Source organism: Pleurodeles waltl, chromosome 8, assembly GCF_031143425.1.
Source record: "Pleurodeles waltl isolate 20211129_DDA chromosome 8, aPleWal1.hap1.20221129, whole genome shotgun sequence".
Taxonomy (NCBI): domain Eukaryota; kingdom Metazoa; phylum Chordata; class Amphibia; order Caudata; family Salamandridae; genus Pleurodeles; species Pleurodeles waltl.
This window is the reverse complement of record NC_090447.1, coordinates 770,995,410-771,013,769: the sequence shown is the minus strand read 5'-3', so window position 1 is coordinate 771,013,769 and position 18,360 is coordinate 770,995,410. Positions and strand designations below refer to the sequence as shown.

General features: G+C 43.0%; 1 protein-coding gene across 1 annotated transcript in view; it reads right to left on the bottom strand.

Moving 5' to 3' along the window:
* Positions 1-18,360, bottom strand: part of ACE2 (angiotensin converting enzyme 2) — a 405,347-nt gene that overhangs the window by 124,366 nt on the left and 262,621 nt on the right. The window contains exons 11-12 of the mRNA XM_069205018.1: positions 5,639-5,737; positions 2,147-2,269 (exon numbers count right to left, since the gene is read on the bottom strand). Of these exons, the coding sequence (XP_069061119.1) occupies positions 2,147-2,269; positions 5,639-5,737 (222 nt within the window). The remainder of the gene's footprint in view (positions 1-2,146; positions 2,270-5,638; positions 5,738-18,360) is intronic.

Below are 18,360 nucleotides of genomic sequence, written 5' to 3'. Positions count from 1 at the left end.
TTATTGCATGATTTATTGCACAAATACTTTACACATTGCTTTCTAGGTTAAGCCTGACTGCTCAGTGCCAAGCTACCAGAGGCTGGGCACAGGATAATTTGGATTGTGTGTGACATACCCTGACTAGAGTGAGGGTCCTTGCTTGCACGGGGGTAACCTGACTGCCAACCAAATACCCCATTTCTAACACTGACTAATTAATGTATTGTTGGAGAAGTGTTGTTTAAATAAAAGGAACATGTATTAGATCAACTTTGTTGTTAAAGGTAATAAATTCTTGGTGGAAGTTAAGGGGCCTTGAAATCTCTTGCTATATTTACACACCTAGGTCCTAGGGTTACTGGGTTTGCCTCATTTTTCTTAAACACTCTCTATATGTGGCATTTCTATAATGGGAATAAAAATCTACCCATACCAGTAAGCAGCATTTCTCACTACGATTACAACCATACCAAACATTGCCTATGCAACCCCTCATAAATCAGACAATACCCCCTTTTCATAAGGAAGGGCATTTCCAATGCAATCCTATGAGCAAGCAGCACTCACAGCAGTGAGAAACCAAATAGGCTATTTGTCACTACCAGGACAGGCCACGCAACCAGTCTCATGTCCTGCTTTCTACATACATAGCACCCTGCACATAGGGCTAGCTACGGCCTACCTTGGGGGGGTGACGTACATGTAGTAAAAGGGTGGTTCTGGGCCTGGCAAGTAAATTTAGATGCCATGTCCCTGTGGCAGTAAACTGCGCATGCAGGCCCTGTGCTAGCAGGGCTGAGACAGATTTGAAACTTCTGTGGGTGGCTCAAGCAGCGCTGCAGGCCCACTATTAGCATTTAATTTACAGGCCCTGGGTATAGGGATACCACTGTACAAGGGACTTACAGGTAAATTAAATGTGCCAATTAGGTGTAAGCCAATCATACAAACTTTAGAAGGGAGAGCACCTGCACTTAAGCACTGATCAGCAGTGATAACGTGCTCAGAGTCCTAGAGCTCACAACAAGAGGTCAGAAAAAGAAGGAGAAAGGAAGCAAAAAGTTTGGGGATGACCCTTCAAAAAGGGCCAGATCCAACATTGGCAAGCCAGTAAATTAATATGGAGAGCTCATCGAAGGGCAATGCGTTTTGCTTGGCCATAAGAGACGCATTGCACACACACGTGTGGCGCTCACAATCTTCACAATGCATCTAGGCCTGTGTGTTCCACCACTAAAATTCACCTCTAGAGTCGCCACTGACAGGACAGTGTCCCTGACTGTCTCACACTTGCATTGTCTCACAGTGAATCTCATGTCGAAAATATGAAATACAAATGCAGTTTGCCTTTTAACTCTCAGTGTCTCTCCATTCCATTGTTTAACTTTTTAACCCTAGATGTGAAGTTCCCCAGCTATTAGCTCACTGTTTACAGGATAACTGCGCGCTGCACAAATTGGTTGTAAGCACTCCATAACTTTATTTAAATATAATAAATATTAAGCAACTCAATAATAATGGTAAAACTTTGCACCTTTAAGACTACCTCCCTCTCAGATTGATTTTATATGACTGTGCAGGGTTTGGACTTATAGTTGTGCGGATTTTATTGCGTCTGGTAAGTGCCAGGTGCAATAAAGACCCGCCCACCATTAAACCTTGGCAAACTTACCAGAATTTGTAGATGAAAGAGGTCAGGAAAATACCTGGGTGTTTAATGAGAGGCGACAATGGGCGTACTTCCACCATAACTGAATGTACTCTATTGACCACGTGTAGACACACCCCGTGATTCTGGAACTGCATACCATTTCAGGAGATATTGTATTTCATTGTAATTGTTATATACAGCGCTTAACACCCCTGACGAGGCACTGAAGCTCATTTGATTGGACTGCTGTCATGCTAATCCATCAGTTTTACTGAATTGGAAGAGTGTGTTTGTGATCAGGCCTGTGTAGTAAGAATTTTGTTGTGATGTGTATTGGCCAGAGGATTAGTCAGATCACCTGTAGCTTCGTTTCATCATGGGTGGAAAGGAGTGAACGATGGTGTTGCATGCGATTATACATACATGCTGGTGTGTGTGCGTTTGCCTGTGCGTGAAAACAAGCATGTGTGTCTTCAATGTATTTTTTCACTATAAAATCGATTACTTTATTACCGCAGCTTTCCCCCAGCCTCTGTGGAATTAGTGATGTCACAAGAGTAGAGAGGCCCTTTGTGATTAGCAGCCTGGCAAAGGGCTTTCTGGAACTGGAACTGATAAATAGTCCTGGTGTAGTATCTGGAAAGAGAACAAGAACACCGATTACATGTTATCAAAACAGCTTTCCAATTCTCACTTCATTAAATTTAATAGTGTATTCATGAAAATAAGTGATTACAAAGTATTGCCCCAAAGATTGCATTGTCAACAATGTAAACTGCAAATAGCTGTCAGAAAATGACTAGAATGTTAGGCTAAATTGGGCACTACTGCACGAGTATGCACGAGTATGCACATTGGATTCTGGAAGTATGCAGATGTTTCCAGGGCTAAAATGGCCACTCAAAGAAATGTGAATAGCGTATAACGAGTGCTGCTTTGTATGTTCGATGCAGATTTATGATCGTACAAATGTCCTTCATGGTTCATGACCTCCGATTGAAATACGCCTTCTACCAATAAGCATTTGTTCTTACACTGATCCCCAGCGTTTTATTTTTCTGTGTTCAATTTTAAGAAATAGTGTGATACATAATGTATTAAAATGGTGGTCATCCTAAGTCTGTTTACCAACAGTTTCATTTTGGTGGACTTGAAACACTATTTTAATGGCTGACATAGGTAACTTCCACTTTAAATGGCTGTACAGGGTCCGATTTACAAAGGATTTAGCTTCCCTGTTCTTAGCTGCGTCAAAACGTTGATTTCCTAGTAAAAATAAAGTTTTATGTACGGGAAACATAAATTTACATTCTTAAATGGATTTGCCCATACATAGTAACACAAAATAGTGAAATATTGCATGGGAGTACATTTGCTCTCTAGTGTACAGTGTGGGATTTTCAGGGCGGGGATTCCTGCGTAAATTGGTGCACACCATCACAGATTTATTCTTGTGAAAGACAGATTTAAAATTGGTGAGGGTGTATGGGGATGTGTTTCTTCATGAGGGGAAAATATTTCCCCTTTGAAGAAAAAAAAAGTGATTGCACAAGGGGGGCGCAATCTATACATGTGCAAATTTGCATTTGTTAAATTTAAATAAATGAAAATGCCTTTGAAAGGGAGTAATCTAGAATTCATAAAAGAATTATAATACTGCAAAACTGCAACTGTCACTAGTGGAATTACTTTTGGAATACTTGTGAGTTCCACAAAATTGTTAAAATTACTCCAAATGTAGATGCAAGTCTACAGGAGTCAAGTTCTTACAGTTTTAGGTATACCATTCAAAGGTACACATCATCTCAAAACATGAAGGCAGTGAGTGCACCTAGGACAAAATGCCTTTTTTCGGTGTATTTATGTGAAATTTGAACGAAAGGGCCTTGTTAGGGTGCAAAAGTCCTTCATATGGTAGTAGACCTAATCCTTGCCTTGAGCATCCCAACTGCAGTAGAATCTGGGTCCTTGGCAAAGATTTCGAGCCCTCCAATCGTTAGGACAAGTACATGTGTAAGTGAACAGCTACAGTACATGTAGACAGCATATGTGGGTTTGTGTGCATTGCATAGGTATTTGCTTGTGCCCCTAAGTGATACAGTGCATGGAGGGCTACTTGTATGTTTGCCTGCAGCACTAAGGATGCATCGGTGCCTCTTTGGGTACAGTGTTGAGGGCCTGTGCTTTCCCTGATGGGAGCCCTAGGGTCTACTGGAGACATTTTGCGATAGAGGTGCTCCCACACAGATTTGTGGATTGCTGCATTCCCAAGAGCTGGGTAGGACACAGGCACACACCAGAGGAAGGAATAATCAGGCTCCTTAGTACCCTCAAGCTGGACTCTTTGATTCTGAAACTGGTCACAGGTAAACAAGGCTTGAACACATCTCGGAAAGGAGATGCAGTTGATAAGAGAGTCATATAAAGGAGGGCTGGGGGCTCTGTAACATTTAGATACACATATCACTGAGGCTAACATCCAGGTGTGATCCTCTGGTTTCTCCCATGCCTATGTTGGGGCTAACAAGTACCGGAGAAAATCACAATGAGTTCTGCCAGTTACAACCATGACTGGGGACTGGGGATATGCTAGTCTCCCATGTTGGGTAAGGGAACATAACAGGCGGACAGTGCTAGATTACAGACCTTGTGAAGAGTGTGTCATTATTTAGTGTGTACTGTATTCCAGTTTGTGTGTATGTATGAATACTATTTTTTATAAAAGTGAGTAATTGGTTGGACATTCATTTATTGAGGTTGCTGAACATACGTTGATGTGTTCCAGTGATCGCACTACACCTACCTCCTCCCCGAGAAGCCTTGGACTGCCCAACTTGTGCTACCACTAAGTGTCAAATGTGGAAGGGGTACTTGGTCCAGTTGCTCAGAACCCATGGTAGGCCGGGCCCAGGGACATCAAGAATAAAATTAATCACCCATCACAGTTGGGCTCTGTAGCACCTGCTTACCCCATGGCCCTATGAATGAAGTTCTGACAGGCCCTGTGTACAATGCAAATTTAAACAGCACACAAATTAAGCACAAATGTACATGCTGTATCCTCGGGTGTTCAACAGAGATTCCTTAAAAATACTTCAGGCCTTATTCACGAAAGAGAAGGAAATCTGTAAGGCGGATTTCAACCTGGCAATGAATGCAAATGTTTGACTTTTTGTAATTCAAAAACGCTTTCCAGATTTCTCCAAGAAATCACAGTCACAAGATCTCAAGAGTACTCCTGGAAGACGTTTATGAAATCCATGAGAACATATGCCCAATCATACATGTGCATGAGAAAATTTGCAGCACATGTCCGATGCACCCACTAACATATTCTTTTTCTCAGCAAAGTGAAAATATTTTTCCATTGAAGGCCACCCTTCCACTGCACCACACTAATTTTAGGGATGTACATCCTAACATGCCCCAACCTGGGTACTCCGGTCCTTGACAGGAGTGAATCTGCTGTGTTGTTTTAGGGTGGGAATGAACCAGAGACCAGTTTGTGAAAAGACTGAAATCTTTAAATTTGTGGCTTATCACAAACTCACAGGACATCAATATCCTGCATTTTCTCCGACTATACACTGATTTACCCATGCCGGAAGTTTGATGTCAACAAAACTATTTGTGAGCGCATAACGACCTTCCTAATTAAAAGAGTGTCTTTGCAACTCATAAATTAAGCTGTTTTGGGGGGTATGTCTCACTTGCACATGCAAACAGGTTTGGGATTCTGGTCAACTATGTGGCCACCCAAAGTTATCAAACTCAAAATCACGTAAGTGACAAGACTGTTCACACTGTGAAATTAAGAAATGCTGATTCAATTCCAATGTGTTTCTTTCCATTTATAGCCCAGAAAATACCCCAACATTCAGTGAGGGCAACGTAGGAATTTCGGTTGTCTGTCCTCTTTGTGTTTCAGTGCACAAATGTAGCTTAAAGGAAACGGAAATCTAAATCATGAAAAATAGCGCTATGCGGCTACGTGTTTTTCCAAACCTGATGAATGAGTAATCGTTGGCAACATGGAACAGAGCTGCAGGATCACAGTACGTTTCATCGTGGGGCACTGGTTCCATCACACCAACTATCTCTCGTCTGTGGGAGACAAAACAATGACAATGAAGGCAGTGCAAGTCTTGACTAATCAAGAAAATAAATGAATACTTAATAGAGCATTGAATGCCTACTCTTTCTATTGTTATCTTTTGTTGTGTTACATGCTTGAATTGCCATTTCACCTTCAGATACACAGATGGTGCACAGGCGAAAACTAAATGTTTTGATGAAACTCTAGGGTGTTTTATTTGAATATTTACACCTGTGAGGTAATGCTAACAACATGACACCAAGTCACAACAGAGCATTCACCACCACAAGTTAATGCACACCAAACTTTAAAACACACAACACTTAATCACATCTCACTGAATAACCCTATGAAAAGAAATACTGAGCATAGTACAAGGCCAACACAATCTGCAAACAATGCACTTAAACTAATCTAGTGGCTATCCTAGATTTATTTCTGACTGCCGAAATAGAAGTAGCCATCCAAGTAGCACAATGAACCAAGCACCAAGTATAGGGGTCATAAAGAAAGAACAACCAGGAAAGCACCCATAAAAGCAAACTTCAGCAACACGGAATTTAAAGACAGGGAGTCTGCAGGAATAGGGATCCAGGAACTAGAAGACTTAGTAAGAGAAATACTGAGAAAGGAGCAAATGGAAATAGGAACACTGGGTGAAGTAGCTCAAGAAGCGCTAAGTAGCATTGTCCATCGCAAGAACTCTAACATCAATTTTGAGATACTAAACATGTACAGAAAATGGATCTAGTCGGCATGCAAAACAAAGAATTTGGCAACGACTCCACTGAAGCAAGCTCGGATACAGATCCCAAGTTTGGAACAACCCACCCATAAGTAGTATAGAATGACACACACACACAGTAGCATACTGCTCATTAGAGATCTGTCTAGATTCCAAAGAAACTAAAAAATGCTGTCACTGCCAACATAGGTCAGGGGGAGGGTCTAAAGATCTGAATCCCAGACGTGATACATCCCACTAAGGTGACTCATTATCTCATATAACTTCTATTGCTTACCGGCATGGTCCATCTATATACATACCTCTTCATACATCATGCCATATGGGTTTGTCTGACAGATTGATAGACTCATCTCCGTATATAACAAAATGGTAGGGTGACCCCCATAACTGTACAACACTTAGTTACTCAGACAAGGGCCAGCCACCAGATGCTCCCAATACATGTCCTCACATGCCCTCCAACAATCGCAGATAAAGCGTCTGCAAAAACAAGTACTAGTAGGCCAAGCAAGTTGTGAGTGTGTGCTACATAAAGTCACATAATGTGGAACAGCATGACATTGATCTCCAGAACACAATAAAGACACCTCGCAACAATCCCCCACCACATATGAACACAACACCGCAAACATAAAACTGTACATCACAAACAAAGCCACACTACTACATACAAAAATGCCATTAGACATCAACCCACTAAATAAGACACATCCCAGCAATAAACCCAATGCCTCTCCAAAGCCCAGCCCTGCTCATTAATCACCTAACTCACCTATTGTGTGCATTACACAAGTAGAAAAGTACTGGGGACTGAATGATAGACACATTAACAGTAGACATGACATCCAGGGAATGGACCAAAAAGAGCACAGTATTGACCCGGTCAGACGAAAAATAGCAAAAAGGGACTAGAATGTGACTGAGCCTTTGGTTATTCTGTAAAACAGTAAGTGCCAGGGCCCTCTTCAGGAGGACACAGAAGCTTGCACCATCCATTATACCTGCCAACTCTGCCAATTACAGTACCAACACAACTCCTAACCAGCGCACTGATACAAGTGTGAAAATTAATACTATTCAAGGACCTCAAAGCTATAAGAATGGCTTGTGTGGCACGTATTAGTGATTGTCAATGTATATTAAATTAACAAACAGCTGTTGTGTTCATAACCAAATTTGACAGACAGCGCCACCATGCGGCAGACAGTCACACGCGCTGGTGCTAAGAATTAAGTGCCAGTGACGAGCACCGGAAACGACAGGCTCAAATTAAGTACTGGACTGAGCTAGAGAACTCAGTTGTGCCCAATATCCAAAGAAGAGAAAAGACCATATAATTAGTATCCAATTAGACGTTCAGCTGATGAACACCCACACCAGGCCAACCATGGACATACAATGCACCTCATTGGCTAGTACATTCACTCATGCAACAAAAAACATTGTCAAGTGGTCTAATAGTGGGTAAATCAAGGCCCTACAGAAATGCATCCTTTTGGGGTGAAAGTCATTTGTGCTGTCTTCCCAGGGCATGTTTCTCTAAAAAGTACAGGAGAAATCATCATTAGGACTACCGGTCACTACCCAGTGGCAACCTAGTCTCCATTTTTGACTTGGAATCACTAGTGGCCATAGTGATTCACTTTGGCACTGTGTGCACCCACCACCAGAAATTCCTGACTGCAACCAAGGTGATTCTGAGATGCAGGGCTACCAAACAGACAATTACCATAGGAGACATCAGGGTTAACTAGTACCCTTGCCAGCCATAGTCCTCAGAAAGTAGCCAACTTTTTACAGGACTTTGAACTCAAGTAATTGGCCTCCAGTAGACTATGCCCAAGTACAGGACACCAGTTACAGGAAGCAGGATCGCACTCACCAGACACCAGCCACAAAGACATTATATTGTTTTGCCAGTCCAACAGTGGCCACTTCATTCATTGGTTGGTAGGCTTCCTTGTCCTTGATTTTCTGATTATAAAGTAGGTATACTGACTTCCTAAAAGCTGCACTCGCAACATTCCAAAGTGCATACCAAAGTCCAATTTAAACTATGTCACTGCTATACAAGCTCTAAAACGGTTTCTTTAGCGTTTTAACTATATCTTTATTTCTTTTGAATTTAACATTAGTCTTAATTGAAACACTCAAACTGCATTTTGTTGCCCAAATATTTCAGAACCAATCCAAAAATCTCTGAGGAAACTTTCATAGATTTACATGGGACAAAATCTACTGATTTTGCAAGTTTTGTGCTTTGGCACTATAAATCTGTTTGGAGTCTGTTCTGAGGCCAAGAAGGTGTCACGTTCAAGCTTTATGTGTAGACTGTTAACTTTTATGTAATTAAAATCTTTCCTGGTTAAAGCATAGAGCTGACTGGTTATTGACAGTAATAACAGGTGCTTCCTGTCCTATTGTTTTGTAAGTTACTAACCCACGCCACCTATATGGTTAATCCTTGGCTGCTCGGCCTTGCTACACTGTGAGAGGCAAGGGCTACAGTAAAGTTATAGGCTAAGCGTCGGACTGCATGAGTACCATGGCCCGAGGACACAAAATGAAAAAACACAGAAGGGCACATTTATCAATCTTTCACGCAGTGCAACACAGCAAGCCACCTTGCGGCGCTGCAAGAAAGGGAAAGGGCACTATACAGCACATTTCTGTCCTTTCCTTGCGCTGGTGCATAATGTGCTCCCTAGTGCCAACACAGGCACCCCTGCACCATGATGCAAGGGTGCCTGCATTGTAGGCAGGATTGTTTTTGTGCAGGAAGAGACAAGGAGCATTTTCCTCTTTCAGTGTGCACTGCATTCTGCAGCCCGCAGAAAGAGGGAAAAATGATGCGGAAAATAAAATTTTATTTTGAGGTGGGAATAGTGCTGAGTGTCCGATGGCGGTCCCTCAGCTGGCACTGTCATCAGAAACCTTTGACTTTACAGCTCATCCATCACAGGGTGGTCAGGTCATAGTGATTATTATTGTCCTTACATTGGGTACTGCTTGGCATCTTTGTACTGCATCTTATCCATGTCAGCTTAACAGCCTTGCATACCTCCAGTGAGGATTTAATGATGTGTATGGGCTGGTTAATGGGCTAGAATACTTATGGCACAGACAAACAGGTCTACCTCTCCTAGGATAAAACTAGATAACGTTTGAAAAAGTAATCTATTTAACGTTTGTCCCTAGTCCATTAGGCACAGTATAAGTATAGTCGCCGGGTTTCAGGCATTTTTACCATGAGGTGTTTTATCCTGATAGCGTTATATCATTTTAGTATGTGGGTGTTTGTTTGACACTTTTGCACTGCACTGTATCCAGCACAACATCTTTGTGAGGACTTAAAGATGGCTATGGGTGGACGAATGGGTAAGAATACTTCTGGTACTGTTAATTTGGTCTGCTTTTTCTCGGAATGATGTGCCATGATTAGATGTTTTATGGTTTTTATTAAATAATAAAGTAATTTGTTTTAACTAGGTCATAGCCATGGGTACTGTGCCCTGTTCAGGGAATGGCAATCATCATAATGTTTCCCTGTCCTGGAAAGGCACGCAAGGCATAGTGGTGCTGGGGAAGAAAACAGCACAATGGCCACCACAAGCAGGAAGAAAATGCCCTATTCTTCGGGGTCCTTGAGTTTTTGTTTTTCAAGAATAAATGTGAGAGTGTATTCTTGAAAAGCATAAACTATGCTGAGTCATCAAACATGGAGCAACTCGGAAAAGCTTTACAGCCTTCAACAGAATTTCTGCAGCAGCCTCCGCAAGAAGGTAGCACAACCCCTCTTGCCAAACAGGGATTTCTGAATTAAGGAGTGGGTCATCCACCAGTGCAACAGAGGCCATAGCTTCCACTGATCCCCCAGGCAAATGAACCACCCACCAGATTGTAAATCAAGCCCCAAGTTTCAAACCCTGTTACAGGTAATGAGAGTTGCATGTATTCTCAGCCATTCAGGTGGCATCCGGGAACATAGATATCTTTAGATATTTCTCCTCATTACACCTCCTCTGGGGATGTGTAGCATTTTGACACATTCCCAGGTCTACCACTAAAAGGTAAATATGGGAAGGGGCCACAATCCATGAACGGATGCATGGGAAATCCCACGCTCCACCCATGGAGCGCCTCCCTGGGGCAGAGTAAAGCAAGGCAGCGATTAGCACTGCTTTACGTAACTCTCAATTTATTAAGATCTGCAGAACCACGCAAGGCGGCATTGAGTGGCTTGATAAAACTGACTATGATAAATATGCCCCTTAATTTGTTGCTTTTGAGGACCTGTATCTTCCGACTATCACAGCAATACTAAAAAAGCCTCAAAAACTACACAGAAACAATTCACGTATGCACAACTACACACAGATGTGGATGATAGATCACAAAAACCACCCCACCTCCGGAACTGCAGGGAACGCCCATCCCCCACTCGACACTCATTCACTTATATGGGCCACGGCTTATAAGAGAACAATGTAAAAGAAAGACCCCAGTGGGAAAACAGGCAATCACAGACATACTTTGCATTAAACAGTGCTAAGTGGACAAAAAAATGGCAAACTTAACTATACAAAAAATGTGTAGCATTACATAAAAGGGATACTTTTTCAGAAACTTCTAAATTCATGAATGTAAATCACATTGTTTGGAGAGATAACGATTGTAGAGACTCGGTTACTCTCATATGGATAATAGCATTAACATACCTTCAAATGCTTAACTAAGAAACTAGTTTAATAATTTGTGACCCAATACTGATCCATGTCAACTCACTACGTAAAGGAGACATGGATCTCTTTTCTCACCAAAGCGACTATAGAGCCAGAAGAACCATGTCGTTCCTATAGACCAGAATGTTTTTGTATCAAACTCTTGGGATCAACAAAAGCAAAATGAGTTATTTTTTATTATAACATACTTCATAATTGAAGGTCGAAGATAAACGGATTGCTCAAATGTTAATTATTTCTGAGGAAACCTGCTGTGGATTAGGATTGAATTTCCACGGCCAGTCATTCAGGTGATTCAATGACTGTTAATACCAACTTTACCTAGCTGGATGACACCCCTTCCCTCTTTGAGTGCTGTCACCGACAATCTAACTTTTCATATGCAACCAAACACACACTAATTCCCACAAACCTAGAGTTTGGGGGAGCTGGAACACTGCCATAAATCGCTGGTGCTACTGCCGGAGATGTTTTAAGGCATGAGAAAGTGGGCCCTGGGCCTTTTAGCCCCCCCCATAGAGCCAGCTCTCTTCTGCCCTAATGACCTTCAATAATTCTTAAACATGTTGTTTTAAATACTGTTTTCCTTTCATGTGTTTTAATGCAGGTGATGTGTGAGAGTTTATTACAGACATTTTGCAGCGAAATGTGTTTACGTTGCATGCACCATCCATAAAAATGTTTCTTTTAGCTCAAAAGAAGATCTCGCTTATGAGAAATAGAAAGGTGTCACAGAGATTATTTTCAGTAGTATTAGTGAACAGGTGCTGTATTACAATATTGAAAACGCACATCACTATACATGAATAGTACATGTGGACACATTCAGAATTTCGGCAAGTGTGCCTGTGCACGGTCAGCGCCCTGGTCATTGAGAAAATAAGAGAGCTGAAATTGGATCATACATTCAAAACTGTTCCAAACAGGGCCCCCCGAAAATATGCTTTGCCCAGGGCCCCCTAATTCCTTAAGATGTCCCTGTCCAGCCAGACTGATGGTTCCACACTTTATTTTGAGGTGGGGGAGTGATGAAGCAGAAAATGAAGGTTTTGATTTATTAACGCATAAACGTAGTGTGAAATAATCATGTGTGACATTAACCGAACTAATAAAGATTGTACGGGGACAAAATGTGCCCTCAGAGTAGTTTGCCAACATTTATACGCGTGCTTTATATAACATGGTGTATTAGAATTGCACTAATCCGACATAATCATAAACGGATGCTACGATTTGCTTATTTGAAATGCGTTAGCTTAGCATTACTTTAGAGGAGGCTTTGGCCTAGTGGCCTGGTCTCACGGTTTAGATGTTCGTATTTTTCCAATGTGCTATTAAACGTGTATTTCTGCTTGAAGCTGTACTTTTCCACAGAAACTGTTCACATGCTTATCTTAAAGTTTCGTGCCAGCATGGCATATTTTCTCTTTAATTCAAGGTCGACTTGCAGGTGCGGACAATGGAGGCTCTGAAAGTGAGCTAATTGGGAGACAATGTTGCGATTTGCGTACCCATCTCCAAGGATAATGTATGCTTAAGTAAAAGCTTGAGAACTGTCGTTTTTGATTGGACAATTTGAAGCTAACCTATGAACCTTCCAATGGAGACCCTACTGGATTCGAACTGTTGCCTATAAAAACCAGGTGCACGAGAAGAAATTAGGCCATTACCAGCTCGATACCCGCCATTTTGCAGACTTCGTAGCTATTATGGCCCACTTTGCTGCGACGCCATTTTGAGAGACTTTGATGCTTTCTCTAGTCGAGAGAAAGAGACTTTAATGATTCTTGCCCTAGAGACTTTAACTCTGATCCCTTTGCATGAAGTAGTAGTTTTACCTTGCCGCCGTGAGGCGATTGCCCCGTTCACCCTTGCCCCTTTGTTCCGTCCCATGCTGATCGAAGAACGGTACCTGTGAGACGAAGACTTCCTTGTATGCTGATCGTAATTGGTAAATATGAAAGGAAATTGTACAATTGCATTGTGTTTCTTTTAGGTAACCAACTGCTGATTTTGATAAGGTCCCTATCTAGGAGTTTTCTAAATTTATGTTGCTAAATTGTTTTTGCATGAAGACCCACATGCCGATGCTAATTTGGGTTAGATGAGGATTCCATATGTCACACGATGCAATTTGAGATCTTGTTATGCTGACTAAATGTACGCAATTAGCCCATTACAGATTATCGTATTAGTGCTTTGCATTGCCATTATCGAATGTCTTGTGATTCAAATGCTACATAGATTACACTTGTTTCGACGATATGGACAGCTATTAATGTTCATTTATGTTTATCATTTGGTGTTGAGACACATTTATATTGTGCTAGCTTTGTTAATATAGGGAAATAAATTCACTAACTTTGCAATAAACTGGTGTGGTTATTCCTGACTGAAAGGTCAGGGTTCGCCGAAATGTATTCTGGATTAATTGTTAAGTGTTATGTTGATCAAGGTATTGCTTATGTACGTTATTGATTATTGATTTGATGTGACTGATCGATTAAGAGTACAGAGAGTTCCCACTTAGTCAAAAGATTCATCGGCCTAAAGAGCGTCCGAACACAGGTAAATTGTTACCACGGTTTCGCTCTATCAGTAGATGGTAGCAGAGGATGGTTTCGTCTTTTGGGACCCTGTACTCTTAAAGTACATGGTGTTGAATTAACGGTTACGCATTTTGAGACCCCACTTGAGAAGTTGAACTAGATTTTTCTTGAATAAAATAGATTGACAGAATGATGATGGGCTAGGTCCACCGCGACTTTCCCGGGATCTCGGAGCTTGCGAATGGAGAGAACGGAGGTGTGGAAACAGCGTTGGCGGTACTAGTGATGGTATGAGTGAAGTTAGGGTTTTGCGCTTGCACAGCTTATTGCCGCAGGGTGTGTGAAAAGGTTGCGAGGATTTTTTTTTCTTTAAAGGATAGCGGAGGTGCGACTCCGAGTGTAGAAGTAGAGAAGTCATCGAACTTCATAGAGATAGCGGAGGTGCGGCTCCGAGTGTGAGAGTAGGGAAGTCGTCGAACTTCATGTGCGTGTGGCGCTTTGTGCATAAAAAGGTCCACGTGGTTGTTGTTGTTGAGACGGGCCCTGCGAGGTCAAGAGACTCCGGAGTATGTTGATCCATGTTGTGGTCTGGGCGGTTTAGTAGGTTGATCGGGCGTGGTCAACGAGTCGGTACGTGTGTTAGGGAGTGAAAGAAACTTCGACTTCGGGCTTTGACAAGATTCTAAGTGCACTAGAACAGATCATTGACAAGTTGAGAGTAGGTCTGCAGGTCAGATTTGCTTGCGAACGTGGGGACTGAGAAAGACGGAATAGCGGCCGAGGCTAGTGAAAGGTCCCTAAGGTCCTGAAGCGATTGTGTTACCCTTCCTGTAGTAAACCGACAGATCTGTTTTAGTTTTTGGTAGCTCGCGATACATGCAAGAAGTTGTTACGGGAGGAGCTGAGTGAAGGAAGACTAGCCGCGAGGCTTTGTCAGCCGCAGTGTGTGTGAGTGTGACGTCACTAGGAGCCGCGCTGGGATAGGTTGGTTGGAGAGAAGGGTCGCGCACGGATTGGACGCAGTCCGTGGGGCTCGATTGGAAAGGGAAAGGCAAGTGAAGAGTATTCCGGGAATTAAAGTCACCTATTGATTACAAATTTTGTGGAATAAAAAGTGACCTATTGATTATAAACTTTGTGAAATAAAAGACGAGAAAATGAAATTCCTTAAAGCATTTAGGAGTGCGATGAAGGGGGAGTCTTACATTAAAGCGAGCGTAGGAGAGGAGACGCCGCCCGAGGGCACACCAGCTTACATTGTAATGGAGGAAAAAGGGGTAGCTCCGTGTCTTTGGCTAAAGCAATGGCACAAACTGACAGAGAAACATGGGAGCGTAGCATTCCCGATACATGGGACATTCAATATAAGGATCCTAGAGAATTTGAGATTCACGATGTATGACATGAAGGTACCTCCAAGGCCAGCACAGTTTGAGGCTCTAGCAATCTGGGAATTAATGGCTAGACAGCAACAGAAGAATAAGTTTGAAACAAGGATGAGGAAGGTAGAAAAGACACTAGCGGATGCTAGGTGGGATAATGCGCAGAAGGTGTGGAGGTCAGATATATTGCAGGGAATAAAATTGTTTCCCGCAATTACTAAGGAAGAAGAGGAGACAGGTAAGAAAGCTACCTGTAAGACAGACAGGAAGTGTTCCAAGGATAGAGAGGACGAGGAAAAATTGAGAAGAGAAGAGGAGTTAGAGGATGAGGAGTTAATAATGCAATTGCTGAACGACCGTCCACCACCTTATGCGGAGAATGGACAAGGTCCAAGTACCAGTTCTGCCCCTTCGGCACTGGTACAGAACAGTGAAACCCAGAGTTCAGGAGCGTCATCGGGATCTAAGGACCCGAGTTTACTGTTCACCCCGCAGATACCGCAGGTTAGGAGAATATATCCAGATGTGCCCGTGTTGAAACCAGCAGAAAATTACCAACCGCAGATGCCAGGGTACTACAGCAGTGACAATAGTGGAGGAATGGTTCTAGAACAAACAGTAAGGGGAGTACAGAATGGTCACAATCCAACAATGACACAGGCTGAATCAACTCAGTTTATGATGCCTCAAAAGCAGATGCAGGGAGGAAACGCATATGGTCAGATGACGGGGAGTCAGATGGGCATGCCGGCAATGATGACCCATAGTATGGGAATGAACATGCCTCAGAACATGGGAAATGGACAGAACCCAGACGCGATATCACTACCCATTACTGTAGGTCCACCGGTACCTCTGTATAGCCAGCCTAACTTGGGCATGAACAGTCAGGGATCAATGCTGCAGAATGGGACAGAGAGGAGGTGCATAGAGAACACTCCAGGGATAACTCCGATAGCGGCTCAGCCAAGTGGATCTGGATCCTTGATGGAGTTTAGTCCCATATGTGCTCAGTCTACACTGGTGAGGTCGAGCCCCCCACTGATAATACCTTTAACATCGAATACTGAAAAGTTGCCGCAACCATCGATGGCAGTCGATGTGAATGCTACACTGATGGGGGTAAATGCGCAACAGCTGACACAGTGGTTCAACAGCTTGAATTCCACACAAAGTTCAGACAGTGGGAAAGGAGAAGATTACCTGAATAGGATGAGGCTGAACATGGAAGCACAAGAATTGGTGGAAGGGACTATGGGTGTGAATAGGTTAGAGTCCTACACGGAAGAAGAGCTGAGATACCTATGTCCAAAGATTACGAAAGAAGTGAACAAGGTACATAAAAGTTTGCAGGAAGTAGCGGACAGAAACGGGATTGACATAGGCAAGACGAAACACTTGAGCAGGAGCTATAGGTTGGATTTTGGGACCACAGATTTTGAACACATGAGGTCAGCAGGCATGAAGGCACACCTTAGAGAATTGTTGCAGAGTGCACAAGTGTGGAGGTGCTTAGACAAGTGGGAAAGCAGGTGGGTAAAGAGGAAGGATAAGAGAAGGGACAGTGCTACAGAGCACAACGAGAAAAGACCGCAGAGCAGCGAGACAGTAACCATGTTACCAATGAGGGAGACAGCAGGGGGAAAATTAGTACATGTACCATGGCACAGGAGTGACATTCAGTCATTTACGGATGATTTTCCCAAACTGAGAGAGAAGCCGATTGAATGGTATCAACAGACTGATAGGTTTGTGAAGCTTGCAAAATGTCTCTGGGAAGACCTGAATACTCTCTTTGAGATCGTGGTTCCGGCAGATTTGTGGGAGGATTGCAAAAGGGCTGTAGGTTGGCCGACAAGTGAACCAGAAAGAGACAGGGAGACGGGTGCACCATCACCTATGGTGATGAGCTTGTACTATAAGGTGATTGAGCATTTGAAGACGAAGGTTGCCGCGAAAAATGTGGATTGGCAGAAGATTGATCGAACTGCCCAAGAGGCTAAAGAATCGATTCATAGTTACTATGAGAGGTTGTTGAAGGCGTTCAAGAATTACAGTGGCACGGAAACAATTGAGGCGAAGGATATGCTTCATTTTGTGTTCAGATTTGTGGAAGGGTTGAGACCAGAGATAAGTCAAATGATAAAGTCGCATTTGATTTGTTGGCAGTCTAAACCGATTGATGAGGTCCTAACTTATGCGAAATACTGTAGCGACGAAATTGAAGTGAAACAGAAAAGGCTGAAAGAGAAGGTGATGATGATGCAACTTAAAGCAGCTCAGACAGGTTTGCAAGGTCTGCAAGGTTTGCAAGGGATGCAAGGGTTCCAACAGCAGGTACCGCAGCCGCAGCCGCAGTTGCAGGGAAACATGGCGTTTCAGCCACAGGCGAGAGGCAGAGGCAGAGGAGGTTTTGTGAATAATGGTCCGGATTTAAACACTGTTGTGACGGGTGTGCAGGCAATGAAGAAAGTGATGCCGTGTCACGCGTGCGGAATTGTAGGTCATTGGAAACGCGAGTGCCCGATGGTGGTGCAGGAAGGTGCAGGTGCAGGTGTAGGTGTTGGTCAGCAAAACAATGACGTCAATGCATTTCAGACAATGAGGGGACCGAAAATGAGAGGTCCAAACCCAAATTTTCAGACCGTAAATCATTTGCAGGGATTACAACCTATGCAGCCGCAGCAGATGCAGATGCCCCGTATGCAGATGACGCAAATGCAGCCGATGCAACAGCAGTTACCCATGGTACCTAATCAGCAAATGCAAATACCTTTGGCACCAATGAGTCAGCAGCAAGTGATGGTTCCTCCACAGGTCTCGGGACAGGTAATGAGTACAAACGGCACCGTACAACAGTTCCCATTACACAGTGAGAGTGGAATAAACAATGTATGGGAGAGTGAAAGCTCAGAAGAAGAAGGAGATTGTGTGCTTGCAGCATCCTTAGAAGTTGATCAAAAGGGTCCGTACGTAGAGGGAAGAGTAATGGGTCATCGTGTTTCATTCTTGGTGGACACGGGAGCCACACGTTCAACTGTTAAGAGTAGTGAAGTACCAAATTTGCCACTCTCAGGGAGGACAGTTCAAGTGGTGGGAGTAGCAAACAGACATCTGACGAACCCAATTACAGATCCGGTACCAGTCAGCATCGGTAACTATCAAGGGGTACATCAGTTTGTGGTATGTGACTCAAGCCCGATAGCACTG